Raw genomic sequence first — 18,580 nt, forward strand, 5'->3', positions numbered from 1 at the left:
CTAAGATTATTTTGTGTTCTTCCATGTCTTTTGAACAAATACTCGGTAAATCCTCTGAGAGTGGAACTAGGTAAAGCCTTGTGAGCAGAAAAGGCAAATCCATACTAGGAAAATATTCATTCTAGTCAAAAATAAAGACCTTCCCAGGGTACAAAGTATCAAATAAAAACATTTGTCACGATGTCAGTTTATGGGATTCTTTGAGGATTTTTGCTATATTCCTGACTTAATATTAGTTTAATGGTAGGTTGTACACTCAGAATGAATCAGCATTTGGGAATGGAATCCTAAGATGTTTGGTCCACACACAGGGACATCCCTGACACCATGGCTATTGGGATGCTTGATGATATAATAGATATGGGCTGACATCAAATGACCAAGTCAATCTGTCCATTTAGGTGTGTTTTGTGTGTATGTGCCTCTTTGCTAGCAGATATTGAAGACATTATCAAGTGTTTTAAAGTTGATGATTTATGGCCACTCTCATATGTCTCTCTACATGTATCATCTCCTTTCCTTTTTTTCAAATTCCCAGTCTTTCTCCTTCCAGGCCCCCATTTGCCACTTCCAGAGTCTTTGTATAATCCTACCTTAGGTTACATTTATTTTTTCTACATAAAGTAGATAGTTGGGTACACTACCCGAATCCACCCATTGGGAGGATTTCTTTCAACACTGACTTCAGGACCACCCCTGTATGGGGATGAATCAGCAGTCCATTTTCAGTATACACCCACACACTGATGTGACTGATCAGTGAATCAGTCTTGCCCTTTTGCCTTCTCTGTTGCTTACTCATAAGGGACCCCCATGTGGCCACCAACGTGAGCTAAAGGAAAAGTGCTGGCAAAATAGTAGATAATGACATGGTGGTCTGGGCCACGAGTGCAACTTCATCATGTTTACTTACAAATGGCAACCCACTCCAGTATTCTTGCCTGGAGAATCCCATGGACGGAGGAGCTTGGTGGGCTACAGTCCACAGGACGCAAAGAGTCAAACACAACTGAGAGACTTCACTTTCTCATCCCACCAGTGGCTAATCCCAGATGAGTCTCTTCCATCTTATTACAGATTATTTCTGGATACCTCAAAATGTATGATTTAGTGCTTATGGCAGAAACCAGTTTGTGACAGACAGTTTGGGCCACATGCTTATTTGGTGTTCCATAGACAGTGGCCTTTCGCTACCAGAGTCACAGGCATTAGCAGTTGATTTTTGAGTTGTGTGTAATTCTTTGATGCAGATGGTTTGATGTTGCTCCAGAAACTGAACTGTCTATGCAATGACTCTCCTATATGGGCTTTCCCTATGTCCCAAAAGATGTTTTTTCCAATCACAGAATAGATATCTGCTATTATAGGGTCTTCCAGGTTGCATAGACCTGCTACAGAGCTCTTTCCTGCTCTGAAACCCACAACAAGCTGTCTGCTTTTCATGTAACTCAGTAAATGGTTTGAAGTAGTATTCATAGGCATAGAATAAGCTGCCCCTAGAGCCCAAAGAAGCTTACCAGGCATTATGTTTCCTTCTTGTTTGTGGAAATTATGTGATGGAATAATTTGCCCTTTATTTTTGAAGAAGATGCACTGACATGCCTCAGACTGATGGTCCTCTGAAGCCCTCACTGATATGGAAAATTCCTAAATATTCACATAAGTGAACCAATTTTCTAAGTTGTCCAGACTCCTTCAGACTGTATATGACAGAGGGCAGAAGAGTTAATATAGCTTTGGAACAAGACCATAACTGTGTACTGTTATTCATTCAACATGAATTCAAACTGCTTCTTATCCTCCTTCCTGATTAAGATGGAAAAGAAAACAATCGCAATATTCCAGATACATGAAACTGTGTTCATCTGCTCTATCAGAGATACTGTTTGTTATACATCTGATGCCCCAGATGCATTAGAAGAAATACTTGAGTTCACAGCAGTGCACTTTATCAACATCTGTGTGGTTTGTGTAGGGGCCTGACTGATTAATTAAATGAAGATATTATGAGGACTACCATACTTCATTATTTTAAATCTTTAAGTGGCACTAATTTCTACAGATACTCCCTATTTGACTTTCCCCATTATTCTGTCACTCCAGAAGCCAAGGAACCAATGGGAGTTCAGCCAACCACCATTTAAATCCATTGTAATTACATATTTGGTGACCAGGGAATGATATCTAGATGAATTCATGGACCATTTGTGGCCTAGAACTGGGATATAGTATCTTTAACTTCCTTGCTTATATTTTCCCATGTACTCCAGCAACTCTAACAAGAGTCATGATGTGATACTTAAGTCTCCACAGATTAATGTCAAAAGTCTTCACATTATCTCACTATTTCCTTTCCTTAACATTATCTGAGGAAATGGCCATAGATCCCTTAGGAGAAACCAAGTGAATGATTACCATATGTCCTTTCCATGATGTTGCAGCATCATTTTTCAAGAGGTGGGTGGGAGGGGGGTCAAACCTTTGCTTTCAGTCGGTAGGTCCTGAATCTTAACATTGACTCAGGTCTGGTAACCTGGGTCAAGGGATCTTGACTTTTTATTGGTAGAGCTAAGTTCAGCCTCCTGATCATGCATACATTATTTCTTTAGAGTAGATAGACTGATAAATTATTTTGTTGGCTGCCTGTCTATCTTGTATTGGGATCCCTGTAATAGTAACTATCTCCATGGTACTCTGAATATTGAACCACTGTGGCAACCACTCTCATCTTCTCATTCTTCAACATTTAACTGTACTCTTTAAAGAAATGTACTGTGATCATCTCCAGTAAGATTAAAGCTAAAAGGAAAACTTTATGAATAAGCTAAAAAGTTTAATGTTAGATCTCAATAACTTGCCCAAAGTAAAGACTATGAGATATAGGAAATCTCTACTGCTGAATCAATCTCCTAGGCTGCCTCATTTCTTTGAATACAGCTGAACACAGACAAGTCTAGAGAGACAGAAATTGAAGCAATGGAGAACACACCACCAGTTAATGACCCAGGTTTCCCACTCCTGAAAGAAAAGCCTCATGTTATTGGGGCCTCCACTGGAATGTCTAAGAAATCATGGTGCTGATCCAATCTATATAAATCCTTGGGGTTTGCTAAGCTTATTCATGTATCTAAATAAATGTTTTGTCTTTTATAGTGAAGTTTTCTTGTTCAAGTATGCAAAAATACTATTGGCAAAATGAGTGTTTAGGAAGTTTGTTGTAAAAAAAAAAACCACACACACACACAAACTACTGAACTCATCAACTTATTAAGAAGTCCATTCCTAAAACCAACTCTGATTATGGTATCTGACCTGTCTTCAACACAGTTTCCTCATCTGTCAATGAGAGTCAGAAGTATTACTTTGAAGACCTCCACAAGTATGTTCTGTTGTTTTCTATACAAATAACAGGCCATGGCTTATCATCTCTGATTCATAATTGCAGAAAAATCATACCATAATGACAGTCACATCTTATTATATTTCAAATTAATTTAAGAGTACCTTTAGGAGGGTAATGAATGTTTTCTGGCTCTTCTAAAACCAGCTGTATTGTTCTGACAGTCTATGCAAAATAAAACAAACTATAAGAATTGCCTATGGATAATCTTGGCCAAAAGTATATCGTTATAGAGAATGATTAGATTGCCTCATGAGAGTCAATTATAGACATTTCTCTTCTAAATTTTGTATTCAGTGATGTCACATTGTTAACTTTATTTGACCAAGGGTATGAGTATCTATACTTTGGAAATCAACCAACATTATAATTCAGGGCTTTTTCTTTTCTTTTTGTAAGTGGATGCGAACCTTTTCTACCTAAAAACAAGAAGATGAGACTAGGTGACCAAAGAATTACTCAAAACCTTAAGATAAACCTTTTAAGCCAAGAACTTGGATTCCTTCTAGAAATTAAAAATCTATTTCTTCAAAAGGAACATGACTCGTGGCAGGGATAGTGGGATATTTTTCAAAACTACTATGAATAGGATACTTGAATATTTTTAGGCATTTGAAGATATCATCCATTTTAAAAAGTTATATACATATATATATGGAACCTAAAAATAAATCAGTGAATAAAACAAAAAGAAGCAGACTCACAGATAAGAGAACAACCTAGTGGTTACAGTGGGAAGAAGGAAGAGGGAGAGGGAATGAAAAGTGGTGGGATGAAAAAGAAGGGTTATTATGGGATTATATAAAATCATCAGTGAAACTTTTGAAAATTGTAAAGGACTATAGAACTTAAAGAATTTTTCATTCAATGAAAAAAAAAGGCATATATAGGTGAAACCCAAAGTTCCTATTCTATTTGTAAGTAGTTCATTTCAGCTTATATACTCTAGGATTCCCCTGGTGGCTCGGATGGTAAAGAATCTGCCCTTAATGCAGGCGGTTGGGAAGATACCCTGGAGAAGGGAATGGCAACCCACTCCAGTATTCTTGCCTGAAAAATACCTATGGACAGAAGAGCCTGGTGGGCTACAGTCCATAGGGTCGCAAAAAGTCAGACACAACTGAGCGATTAAGCACAGCATATCCTATGTACTCTAAAAAGGAGGCAAGAGTTGAGAGTTTTCATTTACATTAACAAATGTACTAGCATTCAAAACAGATGTTAAAATGGACACTTATCTCCAGCAGCCTCCAAGAAAAAAATTTCTTCACCAAGATTCCTATAGATAAGAGATTAGATTACATTGGTCCTGTTGTCTTTTGCTTTTCTCTTGTCTTGATTCTGTCTTTGTCAGCTTCTAGTTGGGGATGAACAGGGTTAGAATGAAAAGGCTAGTCTTCATTCTGTCAATTGTTTCTGTCTCTAATGAGTTTCTAAAAATAATTTGGTAGAAATAAAGTAAAAGTCTTAAAATTCTTGAGGTATGTCTAACTATCAGAAATTCCAAACTGTTCATAATTTGCCTATGCCCCTATCCTAGTATATAATACTGACACTAAGGAGTCATCAGTTCAGTTCAACTGCTCAGTCGTGTCCAACTCTTTGCAACCCCATGGACTGCAGCAATACAGGCTTCCCTGTCCAAGGAGTAATGGTTGTTTGTTTGTTTTTTTAAGTGACTTTCTTGGACAACTATTATGATAATTGGATGAAGCATGCATTTTGACATTCAAAAATACCCAAATCAAGTGCTTTGTTTACACTGCTCGATATTGTCTTCATTTTTGAAATGTATCAATGGTGTTTCTGCCAACACAACATTTTTGATACTTCATGGGTATCCAACCACAGCAACAAGAATTATAAGTAAAAATTAAGAAATCAATAAATACCCAATCAAATGAAGCTATGATGATTGCTTCTGCTCAAAAAAAGGATTGAATTCAGTAAGGTACTATTTGGAGGTTGATTACATTCTTCATTAAGCAACTGCCTGAAATTTGAGTTAGCTGAGATGATGGAGATACCTTTTTTGGTAACATAATGAGGTAGGGTTGCTGCTCCTCCATCACAAGAAACTAAAAATCCGATAAACTCAGAACAACATTTGGTACTATAGAAGTATATATTCATCATTCACTCCTCAAATGTCCATTGTTGGTCTATAATATAACAGATAAAAAGATGACAGAAAAGCAAAAATTACTAAAATGACTGATTTTAATTGTGTCATAATATAAGTGTAGGACTTAGACTTAAAATCTTATTTGATTGATTAAATCAAGACTAATATTGTAATTTAATTTACCTCACTAGTTAATCTCTCTTCAAGACAGTCAAGTCATTCTACAGAATGCCTGATAAGCAATTTGTTGTAAGAAATCCTCTTAAGATTTTAACATCTCTATTTTAGCCAAACGAAGAACACTTCTCACTTTGTAGGATCACAGAATGCTTATTTCTTGCCTGCATCTAACATCATTTCATGTAAAATTCATCTATATGGATTCTTTCCTTTTAGGAACTGATACTCATTATTTAAATACCATCTTATCTTTTTCTTTTTTTAATATTTTATTGAGAGATGACTGACATATAAAAAATATACATAGTATATTCACCTTGATGAGTTTGGAGATAAGTATCTATCTGTGAAATCATCACCACAATATATGTCACAAACATATCTATCATCTCCAGAACTTTCCTCCTGCCCTCTTTCTGTCTTTTTCTCATGATTAGAACACTTAATATAAGATCTACCCTCTTGGCAAATGTTAACTGTAGGCTTTATGTTATATAGTAGATATATAAGATTTATTCATCTTTTATAACTGAAACTGTATCTTTGAGCTCCCTGTTGTCCTGACCTCCCAGCTCCCAGCAACCATCATCCTACTCTCTGATTCTGAGTTTGACTGTTTTAGATTCCTCATATAAGTTGTTGTTCAGTTACTCAGTTGGGTCCAACTCTTTCCAACCCCATGGACTGCATCACACCAGGCTTCTCTGTCCTTTACCATCTCCCAGAACTTTCTCAAACTCATGTCCATTAAGTTGGTGATGCCATCCAACCATCTCATCCTCTGTCATTCCCTTCTCCTCCTGCCTTCAATCTTTCCCAGCATCAGGGTCTTTTCCAATGAATCAACATTTTGTATTGGATGGCCAAAGTATTGGAGCTTCAGCATCAGTCCTTCCAGGTTCCCTTTCAGAGCTGATTTTCTTTAGGGTTAACTGGTTTGATCTCAGTGCTGTCCAAGGGACTCTCAAGAGTCTTCTCCAATACCACAGTTCAAAAGCATCAATTCTTTGGTTCTCAGACTTCTTTATGTCCAGCTCTCACAACATGAGAGTTTTCTGTACATGACTATAGAAAAAACCCTAGCTTTGACTAGATGGACCTTTGTTGGAAAAGTGATGTCTGTGTTTTTTAACAGACTTGTATGGGTTGGAGATCAGTCCTAGGTGTTCTTTGGAAGGAATGATGCTAAAGCTGAAACTCCAGTACTTTGGCCACCTCATGCGAAGAGTTGACTCATTGGAAAAGACTCTGATGCTGGGAGGGATTGGGGGCAGAAGGAGAAGGGGACGACAGAGGATGAGATGGCTGGATGGCATCACTGACTCGATGGACATGAGTTTGAGTGAACTCTGGGAGTTGGTGATGGACAGGGAGGCCTGGCGTGCTGCAATTCATGGGGTCACAAAGAGTCGGACACAACTGAATGACTGAACTGAACCGAACTGAGGTTGGTCGTAACTTTTCTTCCAAGGAGCAAGCATCTTTTAATTTCATGGCCACAGTCACCATCTGCAGTGATTTTGGAGCCCAAGAAAATAAAATATGTCACTGTTTCCATTATTTCCCCATCTATTTTCTATGAAGTGTTGGGACCAGATGCCATGATCTTAGTTTTCTGAATGTTGAGTTTTAAGCCAGCTTTTCACTCTTCTCTTTCATTTTCATCGAGGCTGTTTAGTTCCTTTTTGTTTTCTACCATGATTTCTAATTATGAGTTTGAATATTTTATATTCCTCATATAAGTGGTATCATGTAGTATATATATGTCCTTCTGCAACTGGCCTATTTCACTGTAGTATAATGTCCTTCACCTTCATTTATGTTGATGTAAATGGCAAGATTTATTAAGGCTGAATAATATTTCATTATATATATATGTATATATGTAAACACTGTATTTTCTTTATTCAGTTATATGTTCATAGATATTTAAGTTGTTTCTATGTCTTTGCTATTGTGAATAGTGCTGTAGTGACCACAGGAGTGCATCTTTGAGATCTTGATTTAATGATTTTGGAAATATACCCCAAAGTATTTTTTTTCTGAATCATATGGAGGTATGGGTAAGCAGTGGCCTGCTGAAGGGGTAGGGGCTCTGGGTGCAGCAGACCTATGTACAGCATAAGCCCTTTTGGAGGAAGTCACCATTAGCCCTACAGTAGACCCACCAGAGCTTACACAGGACTGGGGAAACACACTCTTGGAGGGCACAAACAAAACCCTTGCATGCACCAGGACTGAGGAGAAAGGAACAGTGACCCCACAAGAGACTGACCCAGACTTGCCTGTGAGTGTCCAGGAATCTGCAGCAGAGGCGTGGGGCAGCAGTGGCCTGGTGCAGGGTCAGGGGCATTGAGTGCGAGCAGTGTATGCACAGGACCATTTGAAGGTCTCCATTATCTTCATTGTCTCCACCATAGTTTTGCCTCAGGTCAAACAACAGAGAGGGAACACAACCCTGCCCATCAACAGAAAATTTACTGGCCATGGCCCCACCCATCAGAACAAAACCCAGTTTCCCACTCAGTCAGTCTCTCCCATCAGGTAGCTGCCATAAACCTCTTATCCTTCTACATCAGAAGGCAGACAGAATGAAAACCACAATCACAGAAAACTAATCAAACTGATCACATGGACCACAGCCTTGTCTAAATCAATGAAACCATGAGCCAGGCCATGTAGGGCCACCCAAGATGGATGGGTCATGGTGGAGAATTCTGATAAAATGTGGTCCACTGGAGAAGGGAATGGCAAACCACTTCATTATTCTTGCCTTGAAAACCCCATGAACAGTATGAAAAAGCAAAAAGATAGGACACTGAAAGATGAACTCCCCAGGTTGGTAGGTGCCCAATATGCTCCTGGAGATTAGTGGAGAAATAACTCCACAAAGAATGAAGAGACAGAGCCAAAGTCAAAACAACACCCAGTTGTGGATGTGACTGGGTATGGAAGTAAAGCCCAATGCTGTAAAGAAGAATATTGCATAGGAACCTGGAATCTTGGGTCCATGAATCAAGATAAATTGGAAGTGGTCAAACAGGAGATGGCAAGCGTGAACGTCCACATTCTAGGAATTAGCGAACTAAAATGGACTAGAATGGGTGAATTTAACTCAGATGACAATTATATCCTCAACTGTGAACAAGAATCCCATAGAAGAAATGGAGTAGCCCTCATAGTCAACAAAACAGTCTGAAATGCAGTACTAGTGTACAATCTCAAAAACGACAGAATGATCTGATCATTTCCAAGGCGAATATTCAATATCACAGTTATCCAAGTGTATGCCCGAACCAGTAATGCTGAAGAAACTGAAGTTGAACGGTTCTACGAACTATTACAAGACCTTTTAGAACTAACACCCAAAAATGATGTCCTTTTCATAATAGGGGACTGGAATGCAAAAATAGGAAGTTTAGAAATACCTGGAGTAACAGGCAATTTTGGCTTTGGAATACAGAATGAAACACAGCAAAGGCTAACAGAGTTTTTCCAAGAGAACACACTGGTCATAGCAAACACCCTCTTCCAACAACACAAGAGAAGACTACACACATGGACATCAGCAGATGGTCAATACCGAAATCAGATCGATTATAGTCTTTGCAGCCAAAGATGGAGAAACTATATACAGTCAGCAAAAACAAGACTGGTAGCTGACTGTGGCTTAAATCATGAACTCCTTTTTGCCACATTCAGACCTAAATTGAAGAAAGTAGGGAGAACCACTAGACCATTCCGGTGTGATCTAAATCAAATCCCTTATGATTATACAGTGGAAGTGACAAATAGATTCAAGAGATTAGATCTGATAGAGTCCCTGATAAACTATGCAATGAGGTTTGTGACATTGTACAGGAGGCAGTGATCAAGACCATCCCCAAGAAAAACAAATGCAAAAAGGCAAAATGGTTGTCTGAGGAGGCCTTACAAATAGCTGAGAAAACAAGAGAAGTGAAAGGCAAAGGAGAAAAGGAAAGATATACCCATGTGAATGCAGAATTCCAAAGAATAGGAAGGAGAGATAAGAAAGACTTCCTCAGTGATCAGTGCAAAGAAATAGAAGAAAACAATAGAATGGGAAAGACTAGAGCTCTCTTCAAGAAAATTAGTGATACCAAGGAACATTTTATGCAAGAATTGGCACAATAAACGACAGAAAAGATATGGACTAACAGAAGCAGAAGATATTAAGAAGAGGTGACAAGAGTACACAGAACATCTATATAAAAAAGATCTTCATGACCCAGATAACCAGAATGGTGTGATCACTCACCTAGAGCCAGACATCCTGGAATGTGAAGTCAAGCAGGCCTTAGGAAGCATCACTACCAACAAAGCTAGTGGAGGTGATGGAACTCCAGTAGAGCTATTTCAAATCCTAAAAGATGATGCTATGAAAGTGCTGCACTCAATATGCCACCAAATTTGGATAACAGCAGTGGCCACATGACTGGAAAAGGTCAGTTTTCATTCCAATCCCAAAGGAAGGCAATGCTAAAAAGTGTTCAGACTACCGTACAATCACACTCATCTCACACACTAGCAAAAGTGAAGTGAAGTCGCACAGTCATTTCTGACTCTTTGCGACCTCATGGACTGTAGCCCACCAGGCTCCTCTGTCCCTGGGATTCTCCAGGCAAGAATACTGGAGTGGGTTGCCATTTCCTTCTCCAGGTGATCTTCCTGACCCAGGGTTTAAACCCAGGACTCCTGCATTGCGGGCAGATGCTTTACCATGCTCAAAATCCTCCAAACCAGGCTTAAACAGTATGTGAACTGTTAACTTCCAGATGTCCAAGCTGGATTTAGAAAGGCAGAGGAACCAGAGATCAAATTGCTAACATCTGTTTGATCACTGAAAAAGCAAGAGTTCCAGGAAAACATCTACTTCTGCCTTATTGACTATGCCAAAGCCTTTGACTGTGTGGATCACAACAAACTGTGGAGAATTGTTCAAGAGATGGAAATACCAGACCACTTTGCCTGCCTCCTGAGAAATCTGGGCAGGTCAAGAAGCTACAGTTAGAAATGGACATGGAACAACAGACTGGTTCCAAATTGGGAGAGAAGTACATCAAGGCTGTATATTGTCACCCTGCTTATTTAACTTATATGCAGAGTATATCATGCAAAATGCCAGGCTGGATGAAGTACAAGCTGGAATCAAGATTGCCAGGAGAAATATCAATAATCTCAGATATGCAGATGACACTGTGCTTATAGCCTAAAGCAAAGAACTAAAGAGCCTCTTGATGAAAGTGAAAGAGGAGAGTGAAAAAGCTGGCCTAAAACTCAACATTCAGAAAACTAAGATCATGGCATCCAGTCCCATAAATTCATGGCAAATAGATGGGGAAACAATGGGTACAGTGAGAGACTTTATTTTTTGTGGTTCCATAATTACTGCAGATGATGACTTCAGCCATGAAATTAAAAGACAGTTGTTCCTTGTAAAAAAAAAAAGCTATGACCAACCCAGACAGCATATTAAAAAGCAGAGACATTACTTTGCCGACAAAGGTCCATCTAGTCAAAGCTATGGTTTTTCTGGTATTCATGTGTGGATGTGGGAGTTGGACTATAAAAAAAGTTGAGAGCCAAAGAATTGATGCTTTTGTACTATGTTGTTGGAGATGACTCTTGAGAATCCCTTTGACTGCAAGGAGATCAAACCAGTCAATCCTAACGTAAATCAACCTTCAAATATTCACTGGAAGGACTGATGCTGAAGCTGAAACTCTGATATTTTGGCTACCTGATGTGAAGAGCTGACTCATTCAAAAGGCTTTGGTGCTTAGAAAGACTGAAGGTGGGAGGATAAGGGGGTCAGAGGATGGTATGTTTGGATGGCATCACCAACTTGATGCACATGAGTTTGAGAAAACTCTGGGAGTTGTTGATGGACAGGGAAGCCTGGCGTTCTGCAGTCCATGAGGTCACAAAGAGTTGGACACTACTGAGTGACTGAACTCAACTGAACTGATGGTATTTCTTTTTTTGAAATAATCTTTTGCAATGTACTACAATAGTGGTCGTACCATTACATTCCCACAATCAGTGGGCAAGTATCCCCTTTTCTCCATATACTAGCCAACACTTTTTTTGTTGTTGTTGTAATAGCCATCTTAATAGGTTTGAGGTATTACTTCATTATGGTTTTTATTTGTATTTCCCTGAAATTGAGTAATGTTAAGAATTTTACTTTTCAATTTACATTAAGTTCTGTGTGATAGGCAGAATTCCAAGATGATTCCCAGTGACACTTGCCTTCTTCAGTTCTGCCCCCTGGAGTATGTACAGAACTTATGATTGTGATAAAATAATTCAAGGGGTTATTGGATGTTGATCCAATCAATGGGTTGATTATTAACTGAAAAAATGAATACTCTAGATAAAATTCAGTTTACTTATCAATGGGTATTGTTAGTCTAAAAGGAGATTATCCTGATTGACCTGACTTAATCATATGAATTCTTTACTTCTGGGTCTAAACTCAGATTCAAAATAATACATATGTTCTATTGCTGGCCTTGAAGTAGCAAATGCCATGTTGTGGAGAGGACATGGGGCAGGCAACAGTGAATAGTCTCTAGGAATTGATGACAGCCTCTGGTTGCTGTCCCCAGGGAACAGAATTGTGCTAACAGCTTTAATGAGCTGGGGGAGAGAACTCCAAGCATTAGATTGGACTGTAGTCTCAGCCAAAATCTTGGAGAATTAATACATTCAGAATGATTTATGAATATATTATTATGCCCCCAAAAATTGCATAATGCCACTAAAAGGAACAATTAGGGGAAACAATTTCAAAAGATTGAAAACTTTCATTGGTTAAAAAAAAAAAAAGACTGGAAAATAAGTATTTTGAATATTTCCAGAAAGTAAGAGAAAAAGAGAGATGGAAAATACAAGAATGACCAAGGATTAACCCAAGAGGTCTAATACTCATTCAGCAACAGTCCTAGAAAGAGAAGGAAATTTTCAGCAATTGAAAGAACCAAATCTTTAGGTTCAAAGAACTCACTGAAAATCCAGCACAATGAATAAATAACAGACACCCAGAATTACCATTGAACTTCAGATTTAGAAGGAGTCTGAAGAAAATGAAATTTGGATGAAAATATTCTAAAATTATTTCAGATTAAATAGAAAGTCACATACAAAGGAATGTGAATCAGATTAGACTCAACTTCTCATCAGCAACTCCAGCTTCTGTGGCGGGGAGGGGACAGATTGAATTTATGTTTTTTAAGCAAGTTCAGAGAGAGAAAATAACTTTCAATCTAATTTCCATAGATAGCTATAAGTATTAATCTGAAGGGATGTCTTCATTAATATATTTAAAAAAACGAAAGAAAGTTTACCTTCAGTATACTTTTTTTTTTTCCCTTGGCAGTATGCTTGGGAATGCACTCTAGCAAAAGAACTTCCTCTTAACTAAGAGGTTAAAAACATAGCAACCGTGAAAGATCTAATCCATTTCAGGATAGCAGTGGAGATTATGTGGAATAACTGTTCACAAACTGAGGGAACAAGTTACAAAGTCTAAGGGCTCTGACAGGGAGGTCTCCAGGGCAAAAAGTGGTCAGAAGACTACTAGAAGACATCCCTAGAAGTTTTGTTTTATTTTTTTTTAACTTTTTATTTTATATTGGCATATAGTTGATCAACAATGTTGTATTGGTTTCAGGTATACAGCAAAGTGATTTCAGTTATACAGATACATATATCCACTCCTTTTCAAATTCTTTTCTCATTTAGGTTGTTATGTAATTTAAGCAGAGCTCCCTGTACTATACATAAGTCCTTGGTACAAAAGAATACATGCACCCCAGTATTCATTGCAGTGCTATTTACAATGCCAAAATAAGAAAGCAACCTAAATGTCCATCGACAGAAGAATGGATGAAGAAGATACACATATACATGATGCAATATTACTCAACCATTAAAAAGAATTCAATAATGCCATTTGCAGCAACATGAATGGACCTAGAGATTTTCATACTGAGTGAAATAAGTCAGAGAAAGATATGATATTTCTTATATGTGGAATCTAAACTTATTTACAAAACAGAAACAGACTCACAGACTTAGAGAATGAACTTACGGTTACCAGCGGGGATGGGTGAAGGGTGGGGACAGTTAGAATTTTGGGGTTGACATGTACACACTGCTATATTTAAAATAAGTGGAAATTTTCTTTTTAAATTAGGTATAAAATAAAGAATTCCCAACCCAGGGATCAAACCCCCATCTCTTGTGTCTCCTGCATTGGTAGGCAGATTCTTTACCACTATGCCACCTGAGAAGCCCCATATAATAAAGAAAAATAATGCAAGGGGGGAAAAAGAATTGGAAACTCTAGGAAAAAAATTGCTCTCCCAAATTGGTAATCTAAATATTATATAAACTAAAATGATTTAAATAATGGAGATATTGTAAAAATTCACTTGACCTTAATGCTAGAAGCATCCCTTTTAATTAAAGTATTCTAGAGCAGTGATCCCTAATGTTTTGATACCAGGGACAAGTTTTGTGGAAGACAGTTTTTCCACAAATGGTTGGGACGATGGATTTGGAGTGATACCAGCACATTATATTTATCGTACATTTTATTTCTATTATTACTACATCACCTCCAACTCAGATCATCAGGCATTAAATCCTTGGGGTTGGGGACCCCTGTTCTAGAGTTTGCAGTATCCTAAAGAAAAAATTCAATATGACTGGCCTGCTTATTAAGAAATATTTATATCTTCAGACCATAGTTATAACAATAGAAATACTCTCTGGCATTATCAACTTTTACTGAGCCTGTGAATAAAGCCACAGGTACCATTTCAAGTCATAGAATTGAATGTAACGATTAACAATCCTGACAATGTAAAAGGTTAACCGGCCAAAGATGAAATTTAGGAGATGATGAGAAGAATGGTTGAATGCAGGAGAGAATTTAAGGAAAGTCAAGTCTTTAATATGTACGTTTTACAAAATAGCAAGCTAAAAGATATTGTCAAAAATGTCAGGCTGAAAAGTCTAAGTTTAACATCTATCTTATTTTAAAATTTTAAGGCACTGTCAAATAGGAGAACAAGAAAGGAGAAAAGGGTAATGCAAGAAAAATAATCCCATCTTTCAGTAGTGAGAAATTAATAGATACTGCCTCAAGAAATAGGGATATACACATGTTAACTAAAGTTGCTGAACTCATTGTAGAACTAAAGCCTGAAGAATCAGATTTCTGGGAGAGAGGTGTCAGGAAACTGTTTATCTGAGATTCTTCCATATTTGTTTTTTCAAAAGTTTGGGTGATTTTGGTATGCTGCTGCTGCATTATTTTAAGCTAAATTGTACTGGACCATTAGAAGAAAAAAATTAAAAACAAACTGTGAAATATATAGCCAAACACTATAAATACTGGCATATCTGTACATATTTTTTAAAATAAGACATATTTAATAGTTTTCATTAACAGCTGTATTGAGATTTGATATAGTGTAAGCTTAAGGAATACGTCATGATTTAATACATGTATACACTGCTAAATGATTACCACAATAATGTTAATAATCCACATCTCCTCACATAATTATCATTTTTTGTCAATGGTGGTAATATTTAAGATTTACTCTTTCTCGAGCAATGTAGAACTGTACTGTTACTTACAGTCACCATGCTGTAATTTGATATCCAGAACTTAGTCATCTTATAGCTAGCAGTTTGGAGTCTCTGGCTAAGATTTCCCCATGCTCCACAACCCTTAACCCTGGCAACCACCTTCTACTCTCTGTTTCTATGTGTTTAGCGTTTTTAGATTCCACGTATAAGTGAAAACATACAATGTTTGTGTTCCTCTGGCTTATTTCACTTATTATCAGTATAATGCTCTCTAGGTTCATTCATGATATCACACAAGGCAGAATTCTCTTTTTCTGGCTAAATAATATTCCATGATGTGTATATACACATCAAATATTTTGTAATTCATTCATTACCAGTGGACATCTAAGTTATTTTCATGTCTTGACTGTTGTAAATATTATGCCAGTGAACATGGGGGTGCAGTTATCCCTTTGAGATAGTAATTCTGTTTCCTTTGGATATATACCCAGGAGTGGAATGGCTGGATCATGTGGTACTTCCATTTTCAATTTTTTTTTGAGGAACCTCCATAATGTTTTCTGTAGCAGCTGTACCAATATATACTCCAACCAATGGTGCACTAGGATTCTCCTTTCTCTGCAGCCTTGCCAACACGTGTGTCTGTTACCTTTTCTGTAATGGCCATTCTGACAGGTGTGAGGTGATATCTCATTATGGTATTTATTTGCATTTCTCTGATAGTGACATTGAGCATCTTTTTGTGTATCTATTGGTCATTTGAGGTCTTGGGGAAAATCTTTTCAGATACTCTGCCCATTTTTAGGCAGTATTGTTTTTGTTGTGCTTTTGTTTATTTGCTATGGAGTTGTATTAACACTGCATCAGATAGATGGTTTGACAATATTTTCTCCCATTCTGTAGGATGCCTTTTCACTTTGTTGTCATTTTTTTTCCCTTTTATTGTGTAGATGTTTTTCAATATGATGTAACTGCCATGTGGATTTTTACTTTTGTTGCTTGTGGTTTTGGTGTTATATCCAAAAAAACCAAAAAAAAACAAAAAACAGAATGCTAAAAACATATCCATTAAAACATTAAATTCTACAATAAAAAAAAAATAAAGTCTACATGAGGATCTTATTGAGATCCAGGATTCTTTAATCAAAAACAAAACAAAACAACAGTGCAAGAAATAATCACAAGGGGCTTTCCCATTTTTACAGTTTTTGTTCTTATGTTTTAATCTTTAATCCATTTTAAATTAATTTGTGTGAGTGTTGTTAGATAAGGGTCTGATTTAATTATTTTATTAGTAAATACTAAATTTTCTAAACATCAGTTATCTGAGAGGTTTTTTTTTTTTTCCCAATTGAGTATTCTTAGCTCTCTTGTCAAATATTAGTTGATCATATATTTATAATTTTGTTCTTGGCTTCCAGTTCTATTCCACTGATCTCTTTGTCTGTTTTTATGCCAATACTATACTGTATTGATTGCTATAGCTTAGTAATAATGTTTGAAATCAGGATGTGTGATGATTCTAGTTCCCGTTATTCTTTCTCAAAATTGCTTTAGCTATTCAGAGTAATTTGTGGTTCCATAAGAATTTTAGGATTTTTTTTAACTTCTTTGAAAAATGCCATTGGAATTTTGATAAGATTGGAATGAACCTATAAGTGACTTTGGGTAGTAACAATTTAGCAATGTTAATTCTTCTGATTCATGCACATATGATATCTTTTCAACTTCTTTCATCAATGTCTCATAATTTTCAGTCTATAGATCTTTAACCTCCTTGGTTAAATTTATTCCTAAGTATTTTATTATTATGTCCATCTACTCAAGGCTTTGGTTTTTCCAGTAGTCATGTATGGATGTGAGAGTTGGACTATAAAGAAAGCTGAATGCCAAAGAATTGATGCTTTTGAACTGTGGTGTTGGAGAGGACTCTTGAGAGTCCCTTGGACTGCAAGGAGATCCAACCACTCCATCCTAAAGAAAATCAGTCCTGAATATGCATTGGAAGGACTGATGTTGAAGCTGAAACTCCAATATTTTGGTCACCTGATGCAAAGAACTGACTCATTTGTAAAGACCCTGATGCTGGGGAAGATTGAAGGCGGGAGGAAAAGGGGATGACAGAGAATGAGATAGTTGGATGGCATCACCAACTCAATGGACATGATTTGAGTAAACTCCGAAAGTTGGTGATGGACAGGGAAGACTGGCGTGCTGTAGTCCATGGGGTCACAAAGAGTCAGACAAGACTGAGTGACTGAAATGAACTGAACTGAATGCTATTGTAAATGGGAATGCTTTTTCTTATTTCTTTAATACAATTTTCCAAGTGTATAGAAGCACGACCTATTTGTGTATGTTAATTTTATAGATGATGGTTTTATATGTCAGTAATTATATTGTTAGCCCTAGTAGGTTACAGGACTGACACACATTTAAGCTAACCAGATAAACTTACGTATAATGAGATACCAGATTTTAAAATAATTAAAAGAACTTGCTATTTAGTTAATCTAGTTTCTACTCCAGAATGGTCTCTAAATTAACGTCCAAATTTCAAATAGATCGTAACTTATATAGCCAAGTAACTTCCAATACAGTAAATAATTTTTCTGAGCATGATTAATAAAATTGACTATCTGCCTTACTGAGCTTGAATAAGGGAAAATGAACAATGAGAAAGAAAGAACCCAGCAATACTAATGAGATGAGAGTATTCAGAACAGTTCTAAGTCTCAAACTCAACCATATGCAAATTGCTTGTGAAGAATAAATGGATTTTTGTTCTCTCACTTTAATAACGGTTTCCACTTCCACCATAGAACTTTTCTTTTTTCCTAACCAATATACTTTCAGCAAAAGCACATTTACCAGGTACCATTTATTGAAAACACTGTTCTATATTCAAGAGAGTATCAGTATGTATTGAAAAAGAAGATATATGTAGATGGATATGCATTTGAATGACCTTTTAAAACCTGACATCCTTGTGTAGAGGAGATAACACTTAATAAAGTCAAAGTCATCGTTTAACTTTTAAAAATCAGAATGTCATGGCTTTGAAGGATTTGAAATAAAAACTGGATTGCCTAGTACTGTGGAAATTTCAACCTGACTCTGATTTTAAAGCTTTAGAAAAAAATCAGAAGACAGTTTGGGTGTATAACTCCTTGCTTTTTCATAAATATATATTGCTTAAAGAAATTATAATTTTTACTATTGGTAAAAATGACAGGTTCTTTTGA

At 36.9% G+C, this 18,580-nt stretch overlaps 1 protein-coding gene across 1 annotated transcript in view; it reads left to right on the forward strand.

Moving 5' to 3' along the window:
• LOC129646728 (sperm-associated antigen 16 protein-like) overlaps positions 1 to 16,126 on the forward strand; it is a 540,055-nt gene extending 523,929 nt beyond the window's left edge. Inside the window, exon 7 of the mRNA XM_055573380.1 lies at positions 15,878 to 16,126. Coding sequence (XP_055429355.1) covers positions 15,878 to 16,098 — 221 coding nt within the window. The 3' untranslated portion in view covers positions 16,099 to 16,126. The remainder of the gene's footprint in view (positions 1 to 15,877) is intronic.
• Positions 16,127 to 18,580: the final 2,454 nt, after the last annotated feature.

Source organism: Bubalus kerabau, chromosome 3 (genome assembly GCF_029407905.1).
Source record: "Bubalus kerabau isolate K-KA32 ecotype Philippines breed swamp buffalo chromosome 3, PCC_UOA_SB_1v2, whole genome shotgun sequence".
Lineage (NCBI taxonomy): Eukaryota > Metazoa > Chordata > Mammalia > Artiodactyla > Bovidae > Bubalus > Bubalus kerabau.